The 24039-nt window shown below is 39.3% G+C and overlaps 1 protein-coding gene across 4 annotated transcripts in view; it reads right to left on the reverse strand.

The window, feature by feature from the left end:
• Positions 1-24039, reverse strand: part of FZD6 (frizzled class receptor 6) — a 40198-nt gene that overhangs the window by 4647 nt on the left and 11512 nt on the right. For 3 of the 4 annotated variants that reach the window (XR_007126778.1, XM_047726913.1, XM_047726911.1), the window contains exons 3-4: positions 4828-5024; positions 1117-2134 (exon numbers count right to left, since the gene is read on the reverse strand). Coding sequence is in view for 3 of the 4 variants with exons in the window: in XM_047726913.1 (XP_047582869.1) it covers positions 1117-2134; positions 4828-5024 (1215 nt within the window). In the remaining variant the exon portion in view is untranslated. Of the gene's footprint in view, positions 1-1116; positions 2135-4827; positions 5025-21770; positions 21791-24039 lie in introns of those variants that run through there. The other variant, XM_047726914.1, reaches the window with a different exon arrangement.

Raw genomic sequence — 24039 nt, forward strand, 5'->3', positions numbered from 1 at the left:
AATAAAAATTTCAGTGATACATTTTAAGTGGAAAGAAGTCTATACCGTCAATGTAAAACTTGAACAGAAAGTATAAATCTTGAGTCTGTTGTATTATAAAATGTTTGACATAGCACAATATAATGAACAGTGCTGCTTTAAGTATATTCTTTACTAAAGTTCTGAACGAAGAACTCATCTGTGTATCAAAATATATAGCTAGAAAAGGAAAACACTTCAATATATTTAGGAAGAATATCCTAAATCTTGACTTGATTTCCCAGCATCTTTTCCCTGTAAGTATAGCAGCCTCTTATAATTGCCAAAATATCTGGCTTTGGGTATTCATCTATTTGCCTTCTACTAAAATCTACCAAAAAATTACATTTCAATTCATTGGAACAACATACTATTTTAGAGTCTTTATGCATTGTTGTTTATGTTTTAAAAAATGTGGTTGGTCAGTCAGGGTGAAATAAGTATCAATTCCATATAGTAAAATAAGTTCTGTTTTTAGAAGCATATATGAAACAAAAACATTATAAGATGACACGATCAAATTAAATAAACCCAAATGTTTCCCCCCCACTAACTGAAGAATTCAAAACGACTCCCACTTCAGAAGTTGACAGACCTCTTCTTGTGTTTCTGTTCCTCATTATTATTTATTTGCCCTTGCAACCAAATTTAATTTTTATTAAAAGAATAGCTAATAGAGGCACTTTAACTATTGTAACCAAAGTCTAAACTTGAGGCAAGAACTCTTGAGGCCTGACCTCAGCTTCAGCTGATGCCCAAGCAATCTTTCCCTCTATCTAATGGATTTTCTTATGGAAAATCTAATGTTATGTTTATGACTAACTCAAGTGTATGTCCAGGGAATGTCCTCTATGTTAAAGTTAAATAATGAACTAATACAGGGTTCCCTGGGTGGCTCAGTTGGTTAAGCATTTGCCTTCAGCTCAGGTGATGATCTCAGGGTTCTGGGATTGAGCCTCGTGTCGAGTTCTCTGCTCAATCTGCTTCTCCCTCTCCATTTCCCCATCCCCACAGGCTCAGATACTTTCTCTCTCTCTCTCTCTCTCAAATAAATAAAATCTTTAAAAAGGATAGCAAACTAATACAAATGCTCTTTACCTGATAAGGACACGGGATGTGGTACTGACGACAGTGGTCGGAGACCCAAGTTATCTCCCAGGTGATCCTGTTCACTTGCTCATAGACGTAACACCCCAGAAGTGTCACGAGGGGCACAAGATACAGGCCACTAAAGACTCCAATTCGAATCATAAATTTCTTTAGTTTCTCCTGGTTCCGGCCATCATGTTGTATAACTTGCCGAACGTGATTTAAGGAGATAATGCCAGCTAGAAGAAGAGACAGCCCGACAAACACACAAAGGCACAGTGGCAGGAGCACAAAGTAGCGAGACGCATCCAGGTCATAAAGGCCGACGAAGCAAACGCCACTAATGTTGTCTCCTTCAACTTTGTTCATAGCAAGAAGCATAACAGTCAGAAAGCCCGGTATCCCCCACGCCACGGCATGAAACCACACCGCTTTTTGTTCAATGGCTTCACAACTCCATTTTCGTCCTGCCGCGAGGAACCACGTAATGGTAAGAATCACCCACCACACCGTGCCGGCCATCGTGAAAAAATACAAAAACATAAACAGAACAGTGCAGGCCTTATTCTGAGAGCCCAGAACTACCGTGTCCCCGAGTTCTAGCTTCTCATCTGCCTTGTTGCAGGCTGTGCGGTCGCCTAACAAGAATCCGATGAAGTACATCAGGGACACGATGCTGTAGCAGACAGAGTAATATATAATTGGTCTTTCTGGGTATCTGAATCTTTTAACATCAATTAAGAAAGTAAGGAATGTGAACAGAGTTGCACAGAGACAAAATATTGAAACTATCCCGATAAAACTTTTTGCAAACTCTAGCTCATCACTTTTAAAATACATGTTAGGGCATGGAGGTGCGCACTGGTCAATTCCCAGAAACTTATAGCCTTGTCCCCCAGAAGTCTTCAGATGCCTGGGACACCAAAATCCAATGTCTCTTTGAACTTCCTCTGTTTTCTTCTGAGGACCAAGAAACTGTGTATGTGGATCAAAAGTTACAGGAACGGTCTCATCACAGTACTGCAATCTGTAGAGATTATAAAAATTGAAGGCAACATTTTTACTGATTCACTGTTTTAATGCTATGCTTTCCAGCTATAAAGTACTACATTATGCATTCATAATTGATGGGAAGACATCAACCTGGATAGATTAAAGGTTAGAGCTTTGAAATTAACTGAACACTAGTAGTTGTTAGTGAGGCCCCAATACGCTATCATATATTTAATACAAGGCAAGTGAATATGAACATTTCCTTACTCAGAAAATGATCAATGAATAATTTTTATTTTGTAAATTTTTGAAGTAAACTTTATACCCTAGGTGGGGCTTGAACTCAGGATCATGCTCCACTGCCTGAGCCAGCCAGGTGCCCCAATTAATAATATTTAAATAATTTCTGCTTCCAAGACTAAATATTTAAGAAAGAATTTATCCTTAAAAAAAAAAAGAAAGAAAGAAAAAGAATTTTTCTTAATTAGTAGTCTCCAGACAAAAAAGTGTTGGCTTGTCTGTTTACAGCATTAGAAATGTAAGTCTTGGGGAAGTTCACTTGTATTCTAATGCCCACAAGCAAAGTAGCTCAACCATATGACAAGGTTTTGACAGTTAAAATTGGCTAAAATGACACCCTTCCCCTCCCTGGATTGAGTTCAGGTGATCTCTACATTCTTAAAGGCAAGAAAGATCACCAAGAAGTAGACTGGGGACCAGCTTAATTAATCACTATCCTGTTTGTTTGGCTGGGTCTTTTTAATTGAGATAGAGTTGACATACAATATTATATGAGTTTTAGGTGCACAACATAGTGATTTGACATTTATATACATTGAGAAAAGGTCACCATAGTAAATCTAATCACCATCTGTCACAAAATTAATACAATGTTATTGGCTATATTCCCCATGCTGTACATTATATCCCAATGACACATTTATTTTGGAATAAATATTTGGAAGTCTGTACTCCTTGTCTCCCTTGTTTATGGTAGACTGGAGTGATGTACACAGATACATTTTATATTTTGTGAAAAATTTTATTACTCAGTTGAGTTTCTACACACCAGTGTTAATTTGGAGGATCTATATGGTTTAAAAATTAGTGGGAGTTTTGGGGCACCTGGGTGGCTCAGTTGGTTAAATGTTTGATTTTGGCTCAGGTCATGATCTTGGGGTCCTGGGACTGAGACCCACATTGGGCTCTCTGCTCATGTGGTAGTCTGCTTGTCCCTCTCCCTCTTCCTCGATCCCTCCCACTTGTACTCTCTCTCTCAAATAAAATCTTTAAAAAAGTAAAAATAAGGGGCGCCTAGGTGGCTCAGTGGGTTAAAGCCTCTGCCTTCGGCTCAGGTCATGATCTCAAGGTCCTGGGATCGAGCCCGGAGTGGGGCTCTCTGCCCCGCAGGGAGCCTGCTTCCTCCCCCTCTCTCTCTGCCTGCCTCTCTGCCTACCTGTGATTTCTCTCTCTCTGTCAAATAAAATCTTTAAAAAAATTTTTTTTTTCTAAAAAAATAAAATAAAATATGCTTTAGATATAGATAAGAGTAGCAAATAATAAAATTTATGCCTATAAAAAGAACACTATGTATCTACCACTATTTTTAAAAACTTATGTCAGTTTTGCTTTATATCTTTTAAAATAAAATAATACAACAGTAGAGATCAGTTGGGACCCCTTTCTGGTCCTATTTTCTTTTCTCTCTCCCCCAAAATACTCATTACCACAAATTCAGTTTTTACTCTCCTGCATTTGAAAAAATTTTTACTATGTGATTTTTCTAACCATAATGTTATATAATATTGTTTTACAGGTTTTGAATTTTATATAAATGACATCATACTATATATTATCCTGTAGCATCCTTTTTTTACATAACACTATAATTTTTAGATTTATCCATGTGTACAGATGTGGATCAACTACATTAATTTTATCTATTGTATCACAGTATTCTAGTGTATAAGTACATCACAATTTACTAGTCATTCTTCTACAATGGAGTTTCACATTTCCCCTTTTTTAAAAAAAATTTAGGAATAATGTGGCAATCAGTATCTTCATGTGTGATTCCTTATTTGTGTAAAAGCTCCTGTAGAAGGGTATCGCCTAGAATGTAAGGTATGGGTATCCTCAGCTTTATTATATGTTATCAGTTGTTCCTGGAAACCATTATCCACCAGAAGTATTTGACTTCCACAAACCTTCTATACTCTAGTCTACAGATAAAGACACAAAAAGATAGATACAGCATCTTCCCAGCTTTATCATGTGAAGTCTCATTATATCAGTAGACTGTTTCAAATTACAATCCCCCAATGTCTAGAGCATAGGAGACAAAAGTAATGAGTCAAGGTCAATGTGCAAAAGGGCAGTGAATTGATAAGTTCATTTCCTCCCAGTTTGGGTCACAAAGGCACCCTGACATCTTCTCAGAGAACTTGGTACTTCTCCTTTGTTGTCTCTAGCATGGTTATAATTTTACATTTATTATTATAATTATTTTATTACTATCTGTTCCTCCCACCCCACGGTAAATTCCCACTGTAAATCTGTTTTTGCTCACCATTGTGCCTAAAACACTACACCACAGTGGCTGGCAAATGTTAAGTGTGCAATAAACATGTGTTGAATTAAATAATGAAAGCCTGTCACAAACATTCTGGAAAACTAATACCAACATTAAAAGATCACTGGTAGCTTTCAGTTGAAAACATAATTTACCTGTCACATTCAAGTTCCTCAGGCCATCGCATACCAAAAGTATCAATTAATTTTTTGCAGTCAGAATATACTTCCTCACAAAAGTTACGACAAGGTGGAACCACATTAATTTGTTCTGTGCAGGCTGGTACAAAAGCTTTGCAAAGGAAAGTTTCGATGTTTGGTGAACATTCCAAATTTGCCAGAGGAAGAAAAGGCTATTAAGAAAAACAGCAAGATAAGGTTAGAAAACATTTTAATAACAAATGAATGGAACTTATTTACTATTTAAAGTATATACCTTCTCACTTATACTCTAAAAGAATATCTCGTTGTCAATACAGTCAAAACTTTTTTCACTTTTATTAATTTATTATTTTTAAACTAATCTCTATGTCCAACATGGAGTTTGAACTCATGACCCTGAGATCAAGAGTAATTTGCTCTATTGACTGAGCCAGCCAGGTGCCCCTCAATACAATCAAATTTTAAGGAGATAATTTCAGTTAGTCTGTTAGACTTATGAACCCTTCATATGTAATAGAATATTATTATTTTATTCAATTACACATTTTTAAAGAAGACATGCTAAATCAAATCAAAAGCATGAGTTGATTGCTAGGTAAAATAAATTATGCAAATATTCAATTTATAAGTATATAATGGAATACCCTAACATTGTACTGAGCATTCTAGAGAATGAAGGAATGTCTGAGGCAGAGGAACAGCATGAAAAAGGCATGAGGATCACTAAGACCTTATCCATGCAGGGCAAGCTTAGTGTGGCTTGAATATAAGGTCAAAGAGGTAGTGTTAAGGGCAGAGTAGAGAGAGCTGAGATTGGCAAGGTATGCTAGGCCTGATCCTGGAGAACAGGAATGGCATGCTAAGTTGTGGATTTTGGAAATCAAGGAATGAATACTACTGGAGAATTTTAAAAGCAGGAAGTATCTCTAGAGTCTGACAGCTGAGCTGGAATGTTAGTCCCCAACTTCCTGGCTGTGTAACTTTGTCAAGTTAACTTTTCTGTGCCCTGGTTTCTTCATCTGTAAAACGGCAATGATAATAGTACCTGTTGCATAAAATTGTTATGAGTATGGAGTTAATAAATGTAAAGCTCTTCAAACAGAGTCTGGCATGTAGCAGGCACTCAATAAACATTATTGTGATGATTATACTTCAGAAAATGCCATGGGTTCTGGAGAAACCTGGCACATTAACCACATATATTTACCCCCTTTCCTCTTATAATAAAGAAAAAAAGCCACTAACCAATTATAAGTGAACAGAAGAGACTACATTAGCATATATGACTTTTCCAATGATAAAAACAACAAAAAAGAAAGCCCCAGCCTTTTCAAGATGGAGAGCCATTAGAGGAGTGTAAAATGACTTAATGGGACATGAGGTGTACTTTGAAGTAGGAGTGGAGGAATTCAGATGACAATGAGCTCATGTGCTCTAAATAATCCAAGAGTCTCAGTTCGTTGAGGTACTAAGTAGCACAAAAGTCTATCCTCACCCCTACTCCAGTCCAGATGACTACTGCATTCTACCATCATTGTTTCTGGGAGAAACGGTGCTGGAAATGTTCTGCACTTGGGGCATCAAGCACAGGGCAGAGATAATGCACAAACTGAAAAGAGGGGGGCTATAACAGTCTACCTACAGAAATATGAAGCCCTCATCTTCCTGTTCCTCTTCTGTTCAGGCATATACCTACCATCCCCATTCTTTGAAAAAACTCACCAGTCTTGAAGAGCTCTACACACTGACAGTGAAAAAGACAGTTGACCTTGAGCTAACCCTACTATGAAGCCCACCAGTAACAAGCCCCATTCTTGCACACAGAGCTTTTTAGTGCCCCACACAAATAAAAATGGGCAGCCAAGGATCATCAGACATCTGAAGAAAGCCTCCCACATCAAAGAGAGAAAAAATGTTTCATGAGGAGGGCAGGATCCACTGTGTAAAATGTTATTAAGAATTTAGTAGGATGAGAGACCAAAACAAGCAAGCAGATAATTGAATATTTGGAGGAAACAGATTGTGCAGGGAACAAAAGAAAATGAATCACAGAACAAATAAAAACCTTAATATCTTAAATTGCATTCATTTAAAAGCAATAGCTGCTATGGAAAATTGAAATAGTAAGGTGGCTTAAATAAAAAAAAAACAAAACACTCTATAGAAGGATTAGAAGATAAAGCTGAGGGAAGAGATGGACAGAGAGAAAATCCTCCCAATCAGAAGATCAGTCCAAGTGTCCAACACATGACTAAAGGAGTTCCAGAAATTAGAGGGAAAATGGGGTATGGATGATAATCGAATAAAGAATATAAGAACATTTTTCAGAACAGAAAGGTACTAGTTTACAAACTGAAAACCTGGTATCACACTGCAATCTTATTACTAAAACATTTCTGGGCTTAAACTTTAGTCAATTTTCCTTTCTTTTCTAAGATTTATTTATTTATTCAAGAGAGTGTGAGGAGGGGGAAAGGCAGAGGGAGAGAGAGAGAGTCTGAAGCAGACTCCATGCTGAGCATGGAGCCAAATGTGGGGCTCAATCTCATGGCTCTGGGATCATGACCTGAGCTGAAATCAAGAGTTGGATGCTTAACCAACTGTGCCACCCAGGTGCCTCCAGTCAATTTTATTTCACAGAGATCTCTCTCATATTCTCCTCTCTTCCAACCCCCCAGTTCCAAACCCTATGCTACAGTGATTATCCCATCAGACAAACTTGTTCTATTATCTCCCACCATAAACAAAACAAAACAAAACAATATCTTTCCTTGACTTTACATCCCAATCCCCATCCAGCCATTAATCCATTTTTCTGTTCCCCTTTAGAGAAAAACTCCTCAAAACAGTTGTCTTTACTTTCTTTAATTCTGCTCTTCCCAATCCCTCTTGAGCCTTCCTTCAATCGTCCTCATACTTCAGTGAAACTGCTTGTCAGAGCCACCAATAAACTCCACATTGTCAAATCCAGTAAGTCAGTTCTAAGTCCTCATCCTACTAAATTCTTTTTTTATAAAAGATTTTATTTATTTATTTAACAGAGAGAGAGAGATCACAAGTAGGCAGAGAGGCAGGCAGAAAGAGAGGAGGAAGCAGGCTTCCCGCCAAACAGAAAGCCCGATGTGGGGCTCGATCCCAGGACCCTGAGATCATGACCGAGCCAAAGGCAAAGGCTTAACCCACTGAGCCACCCAGGCACCCCAACATCCTACTAAATTCTTAATAACATTTTACACAGTGGATCCTGTCCTCCTCATGAAACTTTTTTTTTTTTCAATTGGCTTATAGAATATGAATTCTCCTGGATTTCTACCTATCTCATTGCTGTTCTTTTTTTGATTCTCTTCTACTTCCCAATTCTATATACTGGAGTACTCAAGAGTTCCATCCTCAGATTTCTACCTTATCTATATTCACTCCCAGGAGAAACTCATCCAGAACCATGGTATTAAATACCAACTGTACATGAAGATTCCTAAAGTTATCTCCAGCCTCATCTCTCCTGTGAACCCTCGACTTGATGACCACCTGCCCCTGGAGAATTCCAATAAGCTGTCAACATGCATCTCAAACCCAGTATGTTCAAAACACAACTCAATCCCACAGCATCCTATCTCCCAAACAATCTCTCAGTCTTCCCCATCTCAGGTGGTGCCACCATTCACCAAGTTGCTCTGACCAAGAATCCAAAGATTCATCTTTTACTCCTCTCTGTCTCTCATCCCATATGTGATCCAGCAGCAAATCCTATTGGTTCCCCTGTAAGATATATTTCAAATCTGACCATTTCTCACTGTACTAAGTTATTATGCCTAAGCCACTAAATCTTTCACCTAGACTACTGAAATAGCTTCTTAATGGTCTCACTACTTAACATTCTTGCAAATCTGACAGTCCATTTCCATTCAGTCCACCTTCCAACCAATGTGATTCTTTAAAATGTAAGCTTGTCCTTGTTAAAAAGACTCCATTAGAATAAATTCTAGAGTTCTTATCAAGTCCTATGAGGCCTTAAATTTCCTGGCCCCTGGCCACTTTCCTACCTTTTCCTCATTTCCTACCATGCTTTCTCTTATTCACTCCAATGCCACTAAATTGGCATTTTGCTTCTCATAATTCCATGTGTATTTCTGCTTCAGAATCTTTGTATTTGCTATTCCCTTTACCCAGAACACTCTTCCTCCACATAGTCACATGGCTTGTGTCCTCATTCATTTGGGTCTCTGCATAACTGTCATTTCAGAGAAACATTCCCTGCCCACCCTATGTAAAAAATTGTCTTTCCATTCTCTGTTCCATTATTCTGCTTTGTGTTTCTTTCTAGTCCTTACCACCATGTATCTAGTCCAGAAAGCAATCAGGGCATATATACAAGGACAGATAGCTGAAGGAGGAATGTCTCAAGGGAATGGCAATGGAGGACTGGAACTGATAGATTATATGGTATTTTAAGCATCTGGAAAAATTGCTGTTAGATGTCTAAAAGTCTATTGGGACATCAAAAAAAAAATTAGCTATAGGTACATAAAAAATAAGCAAATAAGGGAAAATGCAGTTATTGTATTAACCAAGAGGGAAGGTATGAAAGAAAATACATTCAATCAAAGCAAACTACTCGACTCAGAAATGTATTTAATGTTCCTAGTAATGCTAGCACTGGTGATCGATTTAACCAAGAATTATGTTAGAACACTGGGAAGAGAAGTGAAAGTGGTAGAGTAAGACAAATCAATTATCAACTACCATAATAGGAGAGAATAAACAGAGAGACTGCCAGAAGTTCTAAATGGACGAATCAATAAGCAACAGACTAAGCGTATTAGAACATGGCCTGTGTATCGGAAGAGCCCTGAAGGAGTTCAAAGTGTCTGTTTTTGGGGAGGAGGACAGGGATGGGGATAGAGAAGAGTGGGCAGGAACTGCCGTTTTTCCGTTAAAAGCCTTTAATAGGGCGGGTTTTCTTCCAGCTTTATTTAGGTATAATTGGCAAACAATAAATTGAACATGTATAAAGTGTAAACTTTGATGGGTTTTGAAACCATTACCAGAATCAATGAAATAAATATGTCCATTACCACGAAAAGTATTCTCTTGCCTCTTTGTAATCCCTCCCTCCTATCTCCCCTCTCACTCCCTACCCCAAGCCAAAAAACCTCCCCTGGCGATCACTGATACGCTTTCTGTCATTACAGAGTGGTATTTTCTAGGTTTTACATAAATGGAATCATACAGCATATATTCTTTTTTGTCTGGCTTCTTTCACTTGGCATCATTATTTTGAAATTCATCCATGTTGTTCCATGCCTCAACAGTTCTTTCTTTTTAATTGCTAAGTAGTATTCCATTGTGTGGTTACACCATAATGAGTTTATCGATTCACCTGTTGATGGGCGGTTTGAAGTGCCCATAGGACATGTGAGTGTGGATATCTACTAGCAGCCAGTTAAATAAATAGGGCTCTGCAAGTGAGAGACTTTAGGTAAAGGACATGTATTTGGAAGCCGTCATTATAAAAATGGTAACTGAAATATGTGAATCAAAATTCCCAATGAGAATATATAGAGTAAGAGAAGATGAAAATTCTGATTCAAGAGGAATGCACTGAACTTCATATTACCATCCTCTTCTTCTCCAAATGCCATTGAAATGGGGAAAAAGGCCCAAGGATAAAAAAAGAAAATCTATAGCTCTACAAAAAACTAGGAAAAGATCTTATCAATGAACTATAAACATTGAGACATTTCTGAAAGATAAAAAGGAATTGAGGGGCACCTGGGTAGCTCAGTGGGTTAAAGCCTCTGCTTTCAGCTCAGGTCGTGGTCTCAGGGTCCTGGGATGGAGCCCCGCATCGGGCTCTCTGCTCAGTGGGGAGCCTGCTTCCTCCTCTCTCTCCGCCTGCCTCTCTGCCTACTTGTGATCTCTGTCTATCAAATAAATAAATAAAATCTTAAAAAAAAAAAAAAAGGAATTGAGGTGGAGCATCTGGTAAGATGGCGGAAAGCTCACTTGGCCCACAGATACAACTAGGTAATGTTCATATCAGCGTAAAAAAACACAGAACAACCCAAAGACTGGTGAAACCAACTCCACAACTAAAGGTAGAGAAGAGGCCACACTGAAGAGGTTAGGAAGGATGGACATGTGTTCAGAGCCAAATGAACCCTGGCAGTCCTTGGAAAGGAGGGAGCCATGGATGTGGAGAGGGGAGAGAAAGACAATCACACAGTGGGGGCTGAATGGGGAAGATGAAGTGCCGTAACATTTGGCTTTGAAAACTAGAGGGGCTGAATTTTGTGAGTTCTCACAATAATCAGTGGAACTTAAAGTCTCAGATTTTAAAAATCAGCAGGATGATTTCTGGAAGAGCCAACTGAGTCCCCACCCTTAAAGACAGCACTACAAATAATCTGTGGGGATACAGCATAGACATAGTAGCCTGGGCATACAGGGGGTTTATTTACTAATTTCAGAGTGTGTCCCTAAGGGATAGAGATCCCTGGGAGACTCACCCAGGAACAAAGGAGCTGGCAGGCACCATTTTCCTTTCCCAACCGTAGCACAAACATATGGCCACCTTTCAGAACTAGCCCAGAGCTGACACTTACTACCTAACTTCTTCATACCACCACCTGCCCTCTTAGGAGATCCGCCCCGTCCAGCCAAGCTTGCTTCAGTCCCAGCACTGAGGGTTTCTTCCCCAGAACACTGGCATACCTTGCCAACACCTTGGCTCCCAACTCCTGGGCTTTGTGAAGCCTCAATCCTCCAGTGGTGGTTGGTCCCACTGAAGACCAGCATGCCTTGTAAAAACTGCAGGCCCATACCAGTGGCTGCACCAGACACACCCTGCACTGGCAGCACAAACCTTGTGGACACTGTGGGCCCTGCCCCTTCCAACAGCTATTGGTTGGCACCTATTCAAACCGGAGCCACAAGCCAGGTAGTGTGCAAGCAGCTATGACACGGGCCAGCACCACTCCAAAGGGACTCCTGCCCTTGGGTGAGGGAAGGCTAACCACACACCCCAGTCGGACAGTCCCAGCAGTGGGCTGCAGGCAGACAGCTTGGTCAGATTGCAGGCCCACCAACCAATAATAGTTTCTCAGGGGACAACACAGGGAAAGCACCCTTCAGTTTGGTGCTATAGCATCTCAGGCAAATGCCTGGTCTGACTAAACTCAAGCCCAAGGTGGCCCCAGACTGGCCCACTAACAACACGGGGACCAAGCACTGCCCACAACAGGCAAAGAAAGCCATTGCAGAAGACTGGACTAAACGCAAAAGTGGCCAACACACAGCAGTAAGGCACGTGTGATACATATAGGCGACAACCCTGAAGCACCAGATTCTGGGGAACAGGGCACAATGCACTGCAGGGCACTACAGGACCTTTTATTCATAAGGCCATTACTTTCAAGAGCAGAGATGTAGCTGACTTTCGTAACATTTAGACACAGAGAGTTAGCCAAAATGAGGAGATAGAGGATTATATACTAAATAAAAGAGGAGAAAACCACAAGAGACCTAAGCACAACAGAGATAAGTAATGTGTCTGATAGAAAAATTAAAGTAATGATCATAGAGATACTCACTGGACTTAAGTAAAGAGTGGTGGACATTAATGAGACTCTTTAAAAAAAAAAGATCAAAAGAGCCAATGAAAGATGAAGAACACAATAAATGAAATTAAAAATACACTAGAGGGAGAGTTGCCTGAGTAACTCAGTCAGTTACCAACTTTTGATTTCAGCTGAGGTTTCCAGCTTGGGACCATGAGTTCAAGTCACGCATTGGACTTCTGGCTGGGCATGGAGCCCGATTAAAAATACAGTAGATAGAACAGATAGCAAGCTAAAGGAAGCAAAAAGATGAATTAGTGACCTGGAGGACAGAGTAATGGAAAGTAATCAAGTTGGGCAGGTGAGAGAAAAAATTATGCAAAATGAAAACAGGAAACTCAGCAACTTCATCAAGCATAACATTCTCAGAGGAAGAAAAGGCAAAGTTTATTTGAATAAATAACAGTTGAAAACTTCCCTAATCTGCAGAAGGAAATAAATAACCAACCATATCCAGGAGGCACAGAAATCCCCCAACAAGATCAACCCTAGGAAGCCAAACCAACACACACAGTAATCAAATTGGCAAAAAAACAGTAATAAGGAGAAAAAAATTTAAAGCATCAAGAAAAAAAGAAGACAGTTACATACAAACGGAAGACCCAAGGGCACCTGGGTGGCTCAGTTGGTTAAGCAACTGCCTTCAGCTCAGGTCATGATCCCAGAGTCCCAGGATCGAGTCCCATGTTGGGCTTTTAGCTCCATGGGGAGTCTGCTTCTCCCTCTGACCTTCTCCCCTCTCATGCTTTCTCTCACTCTCTCTCAAATAAATAAAGAAAATCTTTAAAAATAAAACAAAACAAAAAACAAAGTGAAGACCCATAAGGCTATCAGCAGACTTTTCAGCAGAAACTTTGCAGGCAGAAGAAAGTGGCATGACATATTCAAATTGCTGGAAGGAAAAAAAAAATCTGCAGCCAAGAATAATCTATCCATCAAGGTTATCATCCAGAATAGAAGAAGAGATAAAGAGTTTCCCAGACAACAAAAGTTAAGGGAGTTCATGACTACTATAACAACCCAACAACGAATGGTAAAGGGACTCTTCTGAATGGAAAGGAAAGACGATAAGTAAGAATAAGAGAAAGTAGGAAACACAAAAGCAGTAAAATTTAAGTATATCCATAAAAATCGGTCAAGGGACTCACAAATTAAAAGACTATAAAGTATGACTCCATATATGTAAAACACAGCAGGGGAGAGAGTAAAGAAGATGCAAACTTAGGTGACCATCAACTTAATATAGACTGATATATACAGAAGATGTTATATACAAACATGATGGTAACCACAACCAAAAAACAGCAATAGACATACAAAAAATAAAGAAAAGTAATCCAAGTATATTACTAAAGAAAGCCAATAAACCACGAGAGGAGAGCAAAAGAAGAAAGGAACAGAGAAGAACTATAAAAATAACCACAGAACAAGTAACAAAATCACAATAAATACGTAACTATCATTAATTACTTTGAATGCAGATGGACTAAACACTCCAATCAAAAGACATAGGGTGATGGAAAGGATAAACAACCAAGACCCATCTATATGCTACCTAGAAGAGACTCATTTCTTACCTAAAGAAACAGGCAGATTGAAACTGAAGGGATGGAAGAGCATATATCATGCAAATAGATGTGAAAAGAAAGCTGTGGCAGAACATATTTGGCAAAAAAGACTTTAAAACAAAGACTGTAACAAGAGACAAAGAAGGACACTATATTATCATAAAGGGGGCAATCCAACAAGAAGATATATCAATTTTAATACTGTTACAATATTACAATATACTATGTTACCCAACATGGGAGCAATCAAATACATAAAACACTTAATAGCAAACATAAAGGAACTACAGATAGTAATACAATAACAGTAGCAGACTTTAACATGCTACTTACATCAATGGACAGATCACCCAAACAGAAAATCAACAAGGAAACAGTGACTTTGAATGACACGGATATAATCAGAACATTCCTTCCTAAGATAGCAGAATATATATTCAAGTGCAAATGAAACATTCTCCAGAACAGATCACATATTAGGCCACAAAACAAGTCTCAACCAATTCAAAATAATCAAAGTCATACTAAGCTTCTTTTCTGACCACAAAGCTATGAAACTAGAAATCAACCACAAGAAAAAATCTGGAAAGAACATATACACATTGAGGTTAAATAACATCCTACTAAACAGTAAGTGGATCAACCAAGAAATCAAAGAAGAAATAAAAAATTACATGGACAGAAATGAAAATGAAAACACAATGGTCCAAAATCTTTAAGATGCAGCAAAAGTGGTTCTAAGAGGGAAGTTTATAGCAATACAGACCTACCTCAAGAAGCAAGAAAAATCTCAAATAAACATCCTAACCTTACACCTAAAGGAACTAGAAAAGGAACAACAAATAAAACCCAAAACCAACAGGAAAAGAAAATAATAAAAATTAGAGCAGAAACAGATGACACAGAAATAGATCAATGAAACCAGGAGCTGGTTCTTTGAAAAGATCAATGGAAAACAAACAAACAAAAAAGTGAGAGAGAGAGAGAGAGGACTCAAATAACCAAATCAGAAATGAAAGAGAAGAAATAACAACCAACATCATAGAAATACAAAGGATTGTACGAGAATATGAAAAATTACATGTTAAAAAATTGTACAACCTAGAAGAAATGGATAAATTTCTAGAAACACATAACCTCCCAATATTACATCAGGAAGAAACAGAAAATTTGAATAGACCAATCATTAGCAATGAAATTGAATGGGTAATCAAAAAACTCCCAACAAACAGAAGTCCAGGACCACACAGCTTCACAGCTGAATTCTAACAACATTTACAGAAGAGTTAATGCCTATTCTTCTCAAACTTTTCTAAAAGAATAGAAGATAAAGGAAAACTTCCAAATTCATTCTATGAGGCCAACATCCCTGATACTAAAGACAGCACCAAAAAAAAAAAAAAAAAAGAAAGAAAGAAAAGAAAAAAGAACTACAGACCAATATTTTTGATGAACATAGACACAAAAATTCTCAACAAAATATTAGTAAATCAAATCCAACAATACATTAAAAAGATCATTCACCAATCAAGTAGGATTTATTCCTAGATGCAAGGGTGGTTCAATATTTACAAATCAAACAACATGATGTATCACATCAATAAGAGAAATGATAAAAATCATATGATCATTTCAATAGATGGAGAAAAAGCATTTGACAAAATACAACATCCATTCATGATACAAACCTTCAACAAAGTAGGTTTAGAGGGAACATACATCAACACAATAAAGATCTTATATCAAAAACTCATAGATAATATCATTCTCAATGGGGAAAAACTGAGAACTTTTTTCCTAAGGTTACGAACAAGACAAGGATTTTCACTCTCAGCACTTTTTTAAAACATAGTACCAGAAATCCTAGCCACAGTACTCAGACAACAAAAAGAAATTCAACCTGGGGCGCCTGGGTGGCTCAGTGGATTAGGCCGCTGCCTTTGGCTCAGGTCATGATCTCAGTGTCCTGGGATCAAGCCCCACGTCGGACTCTTTGCTCAGCGGGGAGCCTGCTTCTCTCTCTCTCTCTGCCTGACTCTCTGCCTATTTGTGATCTCTCTGTCAAATAAATAAATAAAATCTTAAAAAAAAAAAAAAAAGAAATTCAACATGCTAAGGAAGAAGTAAAATTTTCACTATTTGTAGATGATATGACATTATGTATAAGAAACCCTAAAGACTCTACCAAAAAACTACTAGAACTGATGAATTTAGCAAGGTCTCATGACATAAAATCAGTGTAGAGAAATTCATTGAGCTTCTATACAATAATAATGAAGCAGCAGAAAGAGAAATTAAGAAAATAATCCCATTGTAATTTCACCAAAAATAATAAAATATCTAGGAATAAACTTAGCTAAAGAGATGAAAGACCTGTACTCTGAAAACCGTAAAACACTGATGAAAGAAATTGAAGGGGCGCCCTTCAGTGGGTTAAAGCCTCTGCCTTCGGCTCAGGTCATGATCCCGGGGTCCTGGGATCGAGCCCCACATCAGGCTCTCTGCTCAGCAGGGAGCCTGCTTCCTCCTCTCTCTTTCTCTGCCTGCCTCTCAACCTACTTGTGATCTCTGTCAAATAAATAAACAAAATCTTAAAAAAAAATAATAATAATAATAATTCTATTTGCAAGAATTTATTAAAAAAAAAAAAAGAAAGAAATTGAAGATGACAGAGACAAATGGAAAGATATTCCATGTTTGTGGACTGGAAAAACAAATATTGTTAAAATGTCTATACTACCTAAAGCAATCTACACATTCAATGCAATCACTATCAAACAATACTTTTCACATTCTTAAAACAAACAATTCTAAAATTTGTATGGAACCACAAAAGACCTTGAATAGCCAAAGTAATCTTGAAAAACAGAAACAAAACTGAAGGTATCAGAATTCCAGGCTTCAAGAGATATTACAAAGCTGTAGTAATTAATCAAAGCAGTATGGTACTACATGCATACAAGTTTAAAATTGTAAAAAAAAAAAAAAAAAAACAACAAAACAGTATGGTACTGGCACAAAAATAGACACACAGATCAATGGAACAGAAAAGGAAGTCCAGAAATAAACCCATAATTATATGCTCAACTAATCTTTACCAAGGAGGCAAGAATACACAATGGGGAAAAGACAGTCTCTTCAGCAAATGGTGTTAGCAAAACTGGACAGTTACATGCAAAAGAATGAAATTGAACAACTTTTTTATACCAAACACAAAAATAAAGTTAAAATGGATGAAAAAACTAAATGTGAGAATTGAAACCATAAAAATCCTAGCAGAGAGCACAGGCAGTAATTTCTCTGACATCAGCCATAACAGCATCTTTCTAGATATGTCTCCCAAGGCAAAAGAAATAAAAGCAAAGAAACTATTGGGACTACGTCAATAAAAAGCTTCTACACAGTAAAGGAAATAATCAACAAAACTAAAAGATAACCTACTGAGTGGGAGAATGTATTTACAAATGATGTATCCAATAAAGGGTTAATATCCAAAATATATAAAGAACAGATACAACTCAACACCAAAAAAACAAATAATCCAAGTAAGAAATGGGCAGAAGACATGAACAGACATTTCTCCAAATAAGACACACAGATGGCCAACAGACACATGAAAAGATGCTCAACATCACTCATCATCAGGGAAATGCAAATCAAAACCACAATGAGATATCAATTTATACCTGTCAGAATGGCTAAAATCAAAAACTCAGGAAAGAGCAAGTGCTGGTGATGATATGGAGAAAATGGAACCCTATTGCACTGTTGGTGGGAATGCAAACTGGTTCAGTCACGGTGGAAGACATTGTGGCGGTTCCTAAAAAAAAATAAAGAATGGAACTACACTATGATCCAGTAATTGCACCACTGGGTATTTATCCAGAGAATATAAAAACATGAATTCGAATGGATATAGGCACCCCTCTGTTTACTGCAACATTATTTACAATAGCCAAATTATGGAAACAGCCTAAGTATCCATCGATAGATGAATGGATAAAGAAGATATGGTAGACATATAATAGAATATTATTCAGCCATAAAATATAAATGAAATCTGGCCATTTGCAACAACATGGGTGGAGCTAGAGAGTATTATGCTAAACGAAATAAGCCAGTCAATGAAAGACAAATACCTATGATTTCTCTCATATGTGGAATTTAAGAAACAAAGGAACAAAGAAACAAAGGAACGAAGGAAAGAAAAAACAACCCCTCCCCCCAAAAAACAGACTCTTAACTATAGAGAACAAACATGTTTATTAGAAGGGAGGTGGGCTGGGGCTGGGTGAAATGGGTGATGAGGATTAAAGAGTGCACTGATCTTGATGAGCGCTGAGTAATGTACTGCATTGCGCAATCACTGTATTGTAAACCTGAGACCAATACAGCACTATAGGATAACTACACTGGAACTGAGATTTATTTATTTTTTATTTTTAAATTTTTTTTAAAGATTTTTTATTTATTTATTTGACAGAGAGAGATCACAAGTAGACAGAGGCAGGCAGAGAGAGAGAGGAGGAAGCAGGCTCCCTGAGATCATGACCTGAGCCGAAGGCAGCGGCTTAACCCACTGAGCCACCCAGGCGCCCGAGATTTATTTTTTTTTTTAAAGATTTTATTTATTTATTTGACAGAGAGATCACAAGTAGGTAGAAAGGCAGGCAGAGAGAGAGAGGAGTAAGCAGGCTCCCCACTGAGCAGAAAGCCCGATGCAGGGCTCGATCCCAGGACCCTGGGATCATGACCTGAGCCGAAGGTAGAGGCTTTAACCCACAGAGCCACCCAGGCACCCCTGGAACTGAGATTTAAAAAACAAAATAAAAATGTGACACAGTACCAAGCAACTGAGGGAATAAAAGTAATGAAAGAAAAAAGAATGAGGTCAGATTCTGGATAAATTACAACAGATCTACTTTAAAATGCATTGCTGAGCACTGTATATACCTAATAAAATAGCATAAAACATAAAAAAAGCAACGAAACTGCAAGGAGAAATGGAGAATTCCATGACCTTAATGAGAATTTTCAGTGCATATTTCCTGCTAAATGAAAGGGCAAACGCAGAAAAAATTAATAAGTAAATATGAGATGTGATTACAACACTACAATTAACAAGTCTGACTTAAAGAGCACATACGGAATCACACCCAACAATTACAGAGCAAGAGCCGCAAAGGACATTGGAGCTGTGGAGAGTTCACCCCGTGCTGATGCGGCAAAGTGACTGGGCAAAGACGGGCCCTCCAACGGGTGGCAGACCATATTGCCCTGATACAGAGGATGCTGAGACCAACGCTTTGCTGCCTCACAGGAGCTTGTTAAAGAACAAACAGCAGAGTACTTCTCTCAGTTTTCTCTACCCCAAGGGGGAGAATGCCCAGACCGTGCAATTATCCGTTCAGGAGCTGAAGTAGAAGGAGAAGCATAAACAACGAGTAAGATTTATTTCCTTACTTACTGTCCGAATAAGCCTCGTTCCTAACATTTTTGAGTGTTTGTTAATCAGACTCTATAGTGGAAAGAATGAAAATACACTGTGTGTAATTCTAACTCAGAAGTCATTCTGTAATAACTAGGGTAAGTTGATGGTCAGCATTTAAGATCTATTTACTGTCCAGTTTAAGGGCAGGCAAAATGAAAGTGACACCTGTCCTTTTGCTATGTTAAAATAATTTCTTTACAGGGCCAATATGGCAAGTCCCATCTTTTGCTTAATAATTCTAGAACGCCAGTACTGGTTAGTCCAATAATGTTGAGGTTCGTGCAATGAGCAGACAATAAATCAGATGTTGAACCTTCAATACCTTCACAGGCCAGGCAGGTAAATTAAGAGGGTAGAAGATAGCAGTAGAAGCTGGGGGCGGCTGCCATTCAACACCCAGCTGACTGCTATTTAAAAAGACTTGTCAGATTTATCAACTTTTCAGATGAAAACAGAATCTAGATTTTTATATAAAATCTCCAAATTTTTGGTACTTTAATATAAACATTTAAAATGCTGTACAGGAAAAATAAAACATGTCTTCAGGTCACATCCAGTGTGGACTGCTTTCACCTTCTGCAAACTAATGGACATGAAGAATTTTAGACTTGGAAGGGACTTGAGTGGACTTTTAATTCTATTATTTTCTAAATGTGTGTGTGTGTATTTTGCCAAGGAAGATTTTTCTTTAAATAAGAGATTACAAAGAAGCCTGCTATATTAAATAAATAAAAGCACAGCTGCTCCGGCTGAAAAGGAAGCCCTCCCTCTGAAAGCCCTCTCACTGCTCCCCTTCTCTGCCAGTGACCTCAAAGCACTGCCAGAGATCACAGTCTGAAAACCACTGACCTAATCCAGACCTCAGGTTAAAAGTGAAAAAACAGAATCCAACTGCTTATTGAAGTCGTTACTGAAATCCCCAAATCTAACCTGAATTAGAATTTCAGTGCCCTTCCTCCTAATGCTACTTTTACCAACACTATAGCTACTGATAATAAGTCAGAGTTGCACTTGCCATAAACCAGGCCCTGCGGTTTTCCATATGCCAGTTCTCGTACGACAGTCCCATGCAAGATATGTTCTTAGCTCCACCTTGCAGATAAGGAAACCGAGGCGCTCTATGAGCAACTTTCATCGAGTGTCCTAAGTAGTAAGAGGCAACCAGGATGTGAATGTGGGTCCATATGACTCCAGAGTATGTCCTCTTTAACCCTGACACTACGCTACCACCCAGCTCTCCCCAAAAACTACCCTTCCACAAACCACAAGATGGGCAAGAAGGCCAATAAGATGAAGGGGAAAACAGATATCAAAAGAAGGCCTGGGGGCACCTGGGTGGCTCAGTGGGTTAAGCCTCTGCTCAGCTCAGGTCATGGTCCCAGGGTCCTGGGATCAAGCCCTGCATCAGGCTCTCTGCTCAGCATGGAGCCTGCTTCCTCCTTTCTCCCTGCCTGCCTCTCTGCCTACTTGTGATCTCTATCTCTCTGTCAAATAAATAAATAAAATCTTAAAAAAAAAAAAAAAAAGGCTGGTAAACTTCTACTTGAAACAAAAGTCTCCAGTTTGAAAAATAAATGTTCACAGGACACATAATCAAAGAGTATAAAACCTCAAACTGTTTATCACATTTCAGATGACGCATGTACCTCCTCATGCAGGTAGTTTTTTTAAACAAATAATTAGAGAACAAATAAGAGCACTTCAAATAATGGGTAGTCAGCCCGTTATTGAACTCATCTCAGTCAGGTGAAGACAGAACAAACAGAACGAGCGTATTTCCCCGATCATTTGAACTAAAAAACTTAACAGGAATCGTTTATGGTTTTCCACGAAATGTCCTGCATTTCTCAGAAACCAAACCCTAAGATGGAAAAACTACTAACTTGGCCCATTGTGACATTTCTTATGTCCAGAATCTTACACTCTGAATTCCATCATATTATTAAACTAGTATTTCTTAAAGATTTTATTTCATTTATTTATTTGACAGACAGAGATCACAAGTAGGCAGAGAGGCAGGCAGAGAGAGAGGGGGAAGCAGGCTCCCTGCTGAGCAGAGAGCCCGATGCGGGGCTCGATCCCAGGACCCTGGGATCATGACCTGAGCCAAAGGCAGAGGCGTAACCCACTGAGCCACCCAGGCGCCCCTCAACTAGTATTTCTATTTAGCAGGACAAGTGCAATGTAAATACATGCACTGGGCAAAGATTCAAACTCCCTAGTCTGGTCCACACCCTTTCTTCTCCCTTAGTGACATACCTCCTTCAAGTCTCTCAGCAAATAACCTTCAGAGTGTCACTCGTGAATGTCTCCTTTTCAAATTTCATTCTCAAAGAAGGCTCAGAAACTTATTCAGTAACCAACCACAACATAAAATATCAAAGCGTTCGAAATTCTACTATTCAACAGTAACTAAAATAGTCCAGCTGGAATGCCTGGATGGCTCAGTCGTTTAGGCGTCTGCCTTTGGCTCAGGTCACTGTCCCAGAGCCCTGGGGTGGAGTCTGGCATCCGGCTCCCGGCTCTGTGGGGAACCTGCTTCTCCCTCTGCCTGCAGCTCCCCCTGCTTGTGCTCTCACTCTCTCTGACAAATAAATAAATAAAATCTTTTAAAAATAAGTCCAGCTGACTATAGTTTTAACATGCAGAGAAATAAAAGGTAGCTTCCTTTAAGGAAATGGTTAGAACCTGGCAGAAATCTTGTGGTAGTTACTATTAGTACTAGCAGTGATGAGGAAGAAGGCGGCAATTAAGGAGGTAACTGATGCCTCCCTTCTCAAATGCAACCAGAGGCAATCTATGATAAATATGCAAAGTATTTTACGTAACCCTTTGTTGGAAAAACTGCCAGCATTCTAACTGCAGCTCCAGCCACTCCACTAACCAACTACTACTGGCACCTTTAGCAGATGGTTTTCTTTTTTTTTTTTTTTTAAGATTTTATTTATTTATTTATTTTACAGAGATCCCAAGTAGGCAGAGAGGCAGGCAGAGAGAGAGAGGAGGAAGCAGGCTCCCAGCTGAGCAGAGAGCCCAATGCGGGGCTCTATCCCCGGACCCTGGGATCATGACCTGAGCCGAAGGCAGAGGCTTTAACCCACTGAGCCACTCAGGCGGCCCGGGCTGATGGTTTTCTGTGTTGGAGTCTCAGACCACCCATCACTAAAACCAGAGTGATAAAATGCCGGACAATCGCTAAGGACAGTTCATGACTCAAAAAGTCTACGAAGCACGTAACAAAGACTTGAGTAGCATCTGGATATAAATTGGATATAAATTTCAAAACAACTGTAGGTCCTACAATGAAATCTCCTCCTTGATAAGTAACCGTGCCTTGCACTGAGCTCTGGAGTGAATGCTAATCATTTCCATGTGCCCAGCAGCCCTATTTTGGGAATCCCAAAGTAGGTGAGATGCTACAGAAGCTTAAGGACCGATGCAGGGGTACAACCTGACAATAAACACGTAGGCATGTCATCTAAGTGTGGCCATGTGGGTGCTCCAAGGATGGTGATTCCTGGGGAGAGGGCTGTGCCAAAGAACAGATCCAGTCCGATCATTTAAGGCATCAATAAGGCCCACAGTGCCAAAATAACTGTCCAGGGACAATGGTCTAGAAGCGTCCAATGGCCTTTGCACTGGTGATATACTGATCCTATGGCATGATTTTAGCTGTGTCCTGGTTCCCTTTGCTCCTCTCTCTATTCTGAACCTGGTTGTCCAGGCTCCCCAGTGATTCAAGAAGCTATCCAATATCCCTCCATTTTCTGCTTAAGTTAGTCAAAGTTGGTTCCTATTGTTTGCAACCAGGAAGACTGACTGGTTGACTGACAGCAATGATACAAAGAAGGGGTTGGAAGTGGCCTCAGGGAAACAGGAATCCTAGAACCGGTGTTCGGGCCTCATAGGGGCCAAGAGCAATGAACACTCTTGCCAGCATTTGGAGATGGAAATTTGCCAACCCATGGTATATAGTAGAAAACCAGCTCATTGCATTTTCCTTGTAATCACTTAGATTCCCAGACTGTCTTAGAATGATGTGCCAGTAAAGGTAAGGCTGAGTAAGAGAAGCCAAAAATTGAATGGAAAGCACGAGGTATTTAAGGACTGTGGGCTGAGATGAGTGCTTCTAGGGGTGCTGTTTAGCTTAGGAAAAGAGTGACAGGGGCGCCTGGGTGGCTCAGTGGATTAAGCCTCTGCCTTCGGCTCAGGTCGTGATCCCAGGGTCCTGGGATCGAGCCCCACATCGGGTTCTCTGCTCAGTGGGGAGCCTGCTTTCCCCTCTCTCTCTGCCTGCCTCTCCACCTACTTGTGATCTCTGTCAAATAAATAAGTAAAATCTTAAAAAAAAAAAAAGAGGGGCGCCAGGTGGCTCAGTGGGTTAAAGCCTCTGACTTCGGCTCAGGTCGCGATCACAGGGTTCTGGGATAGAGCCCCACGTCGGGCTCTCTGCTCAGCAGAGCCTGCTTCCTCCTCTCTCTCTGCCTGCTTCTCTGCCTACTTGTGATCTCCATCTGTCAAATAAATA

The sequence above is a fragment of the Lutra lutra genome, chromosome 4, assembly GCF_902655055.1.
Source record: "Lutra lutra chromosome 4, mLutLut1.2, whole genome shotgun sequence".
NCBI lineage: Eukaryota > Metazoa > Chordata > Mammalia > Carnivora > Mustelidae > Lutra > Lutra lutra.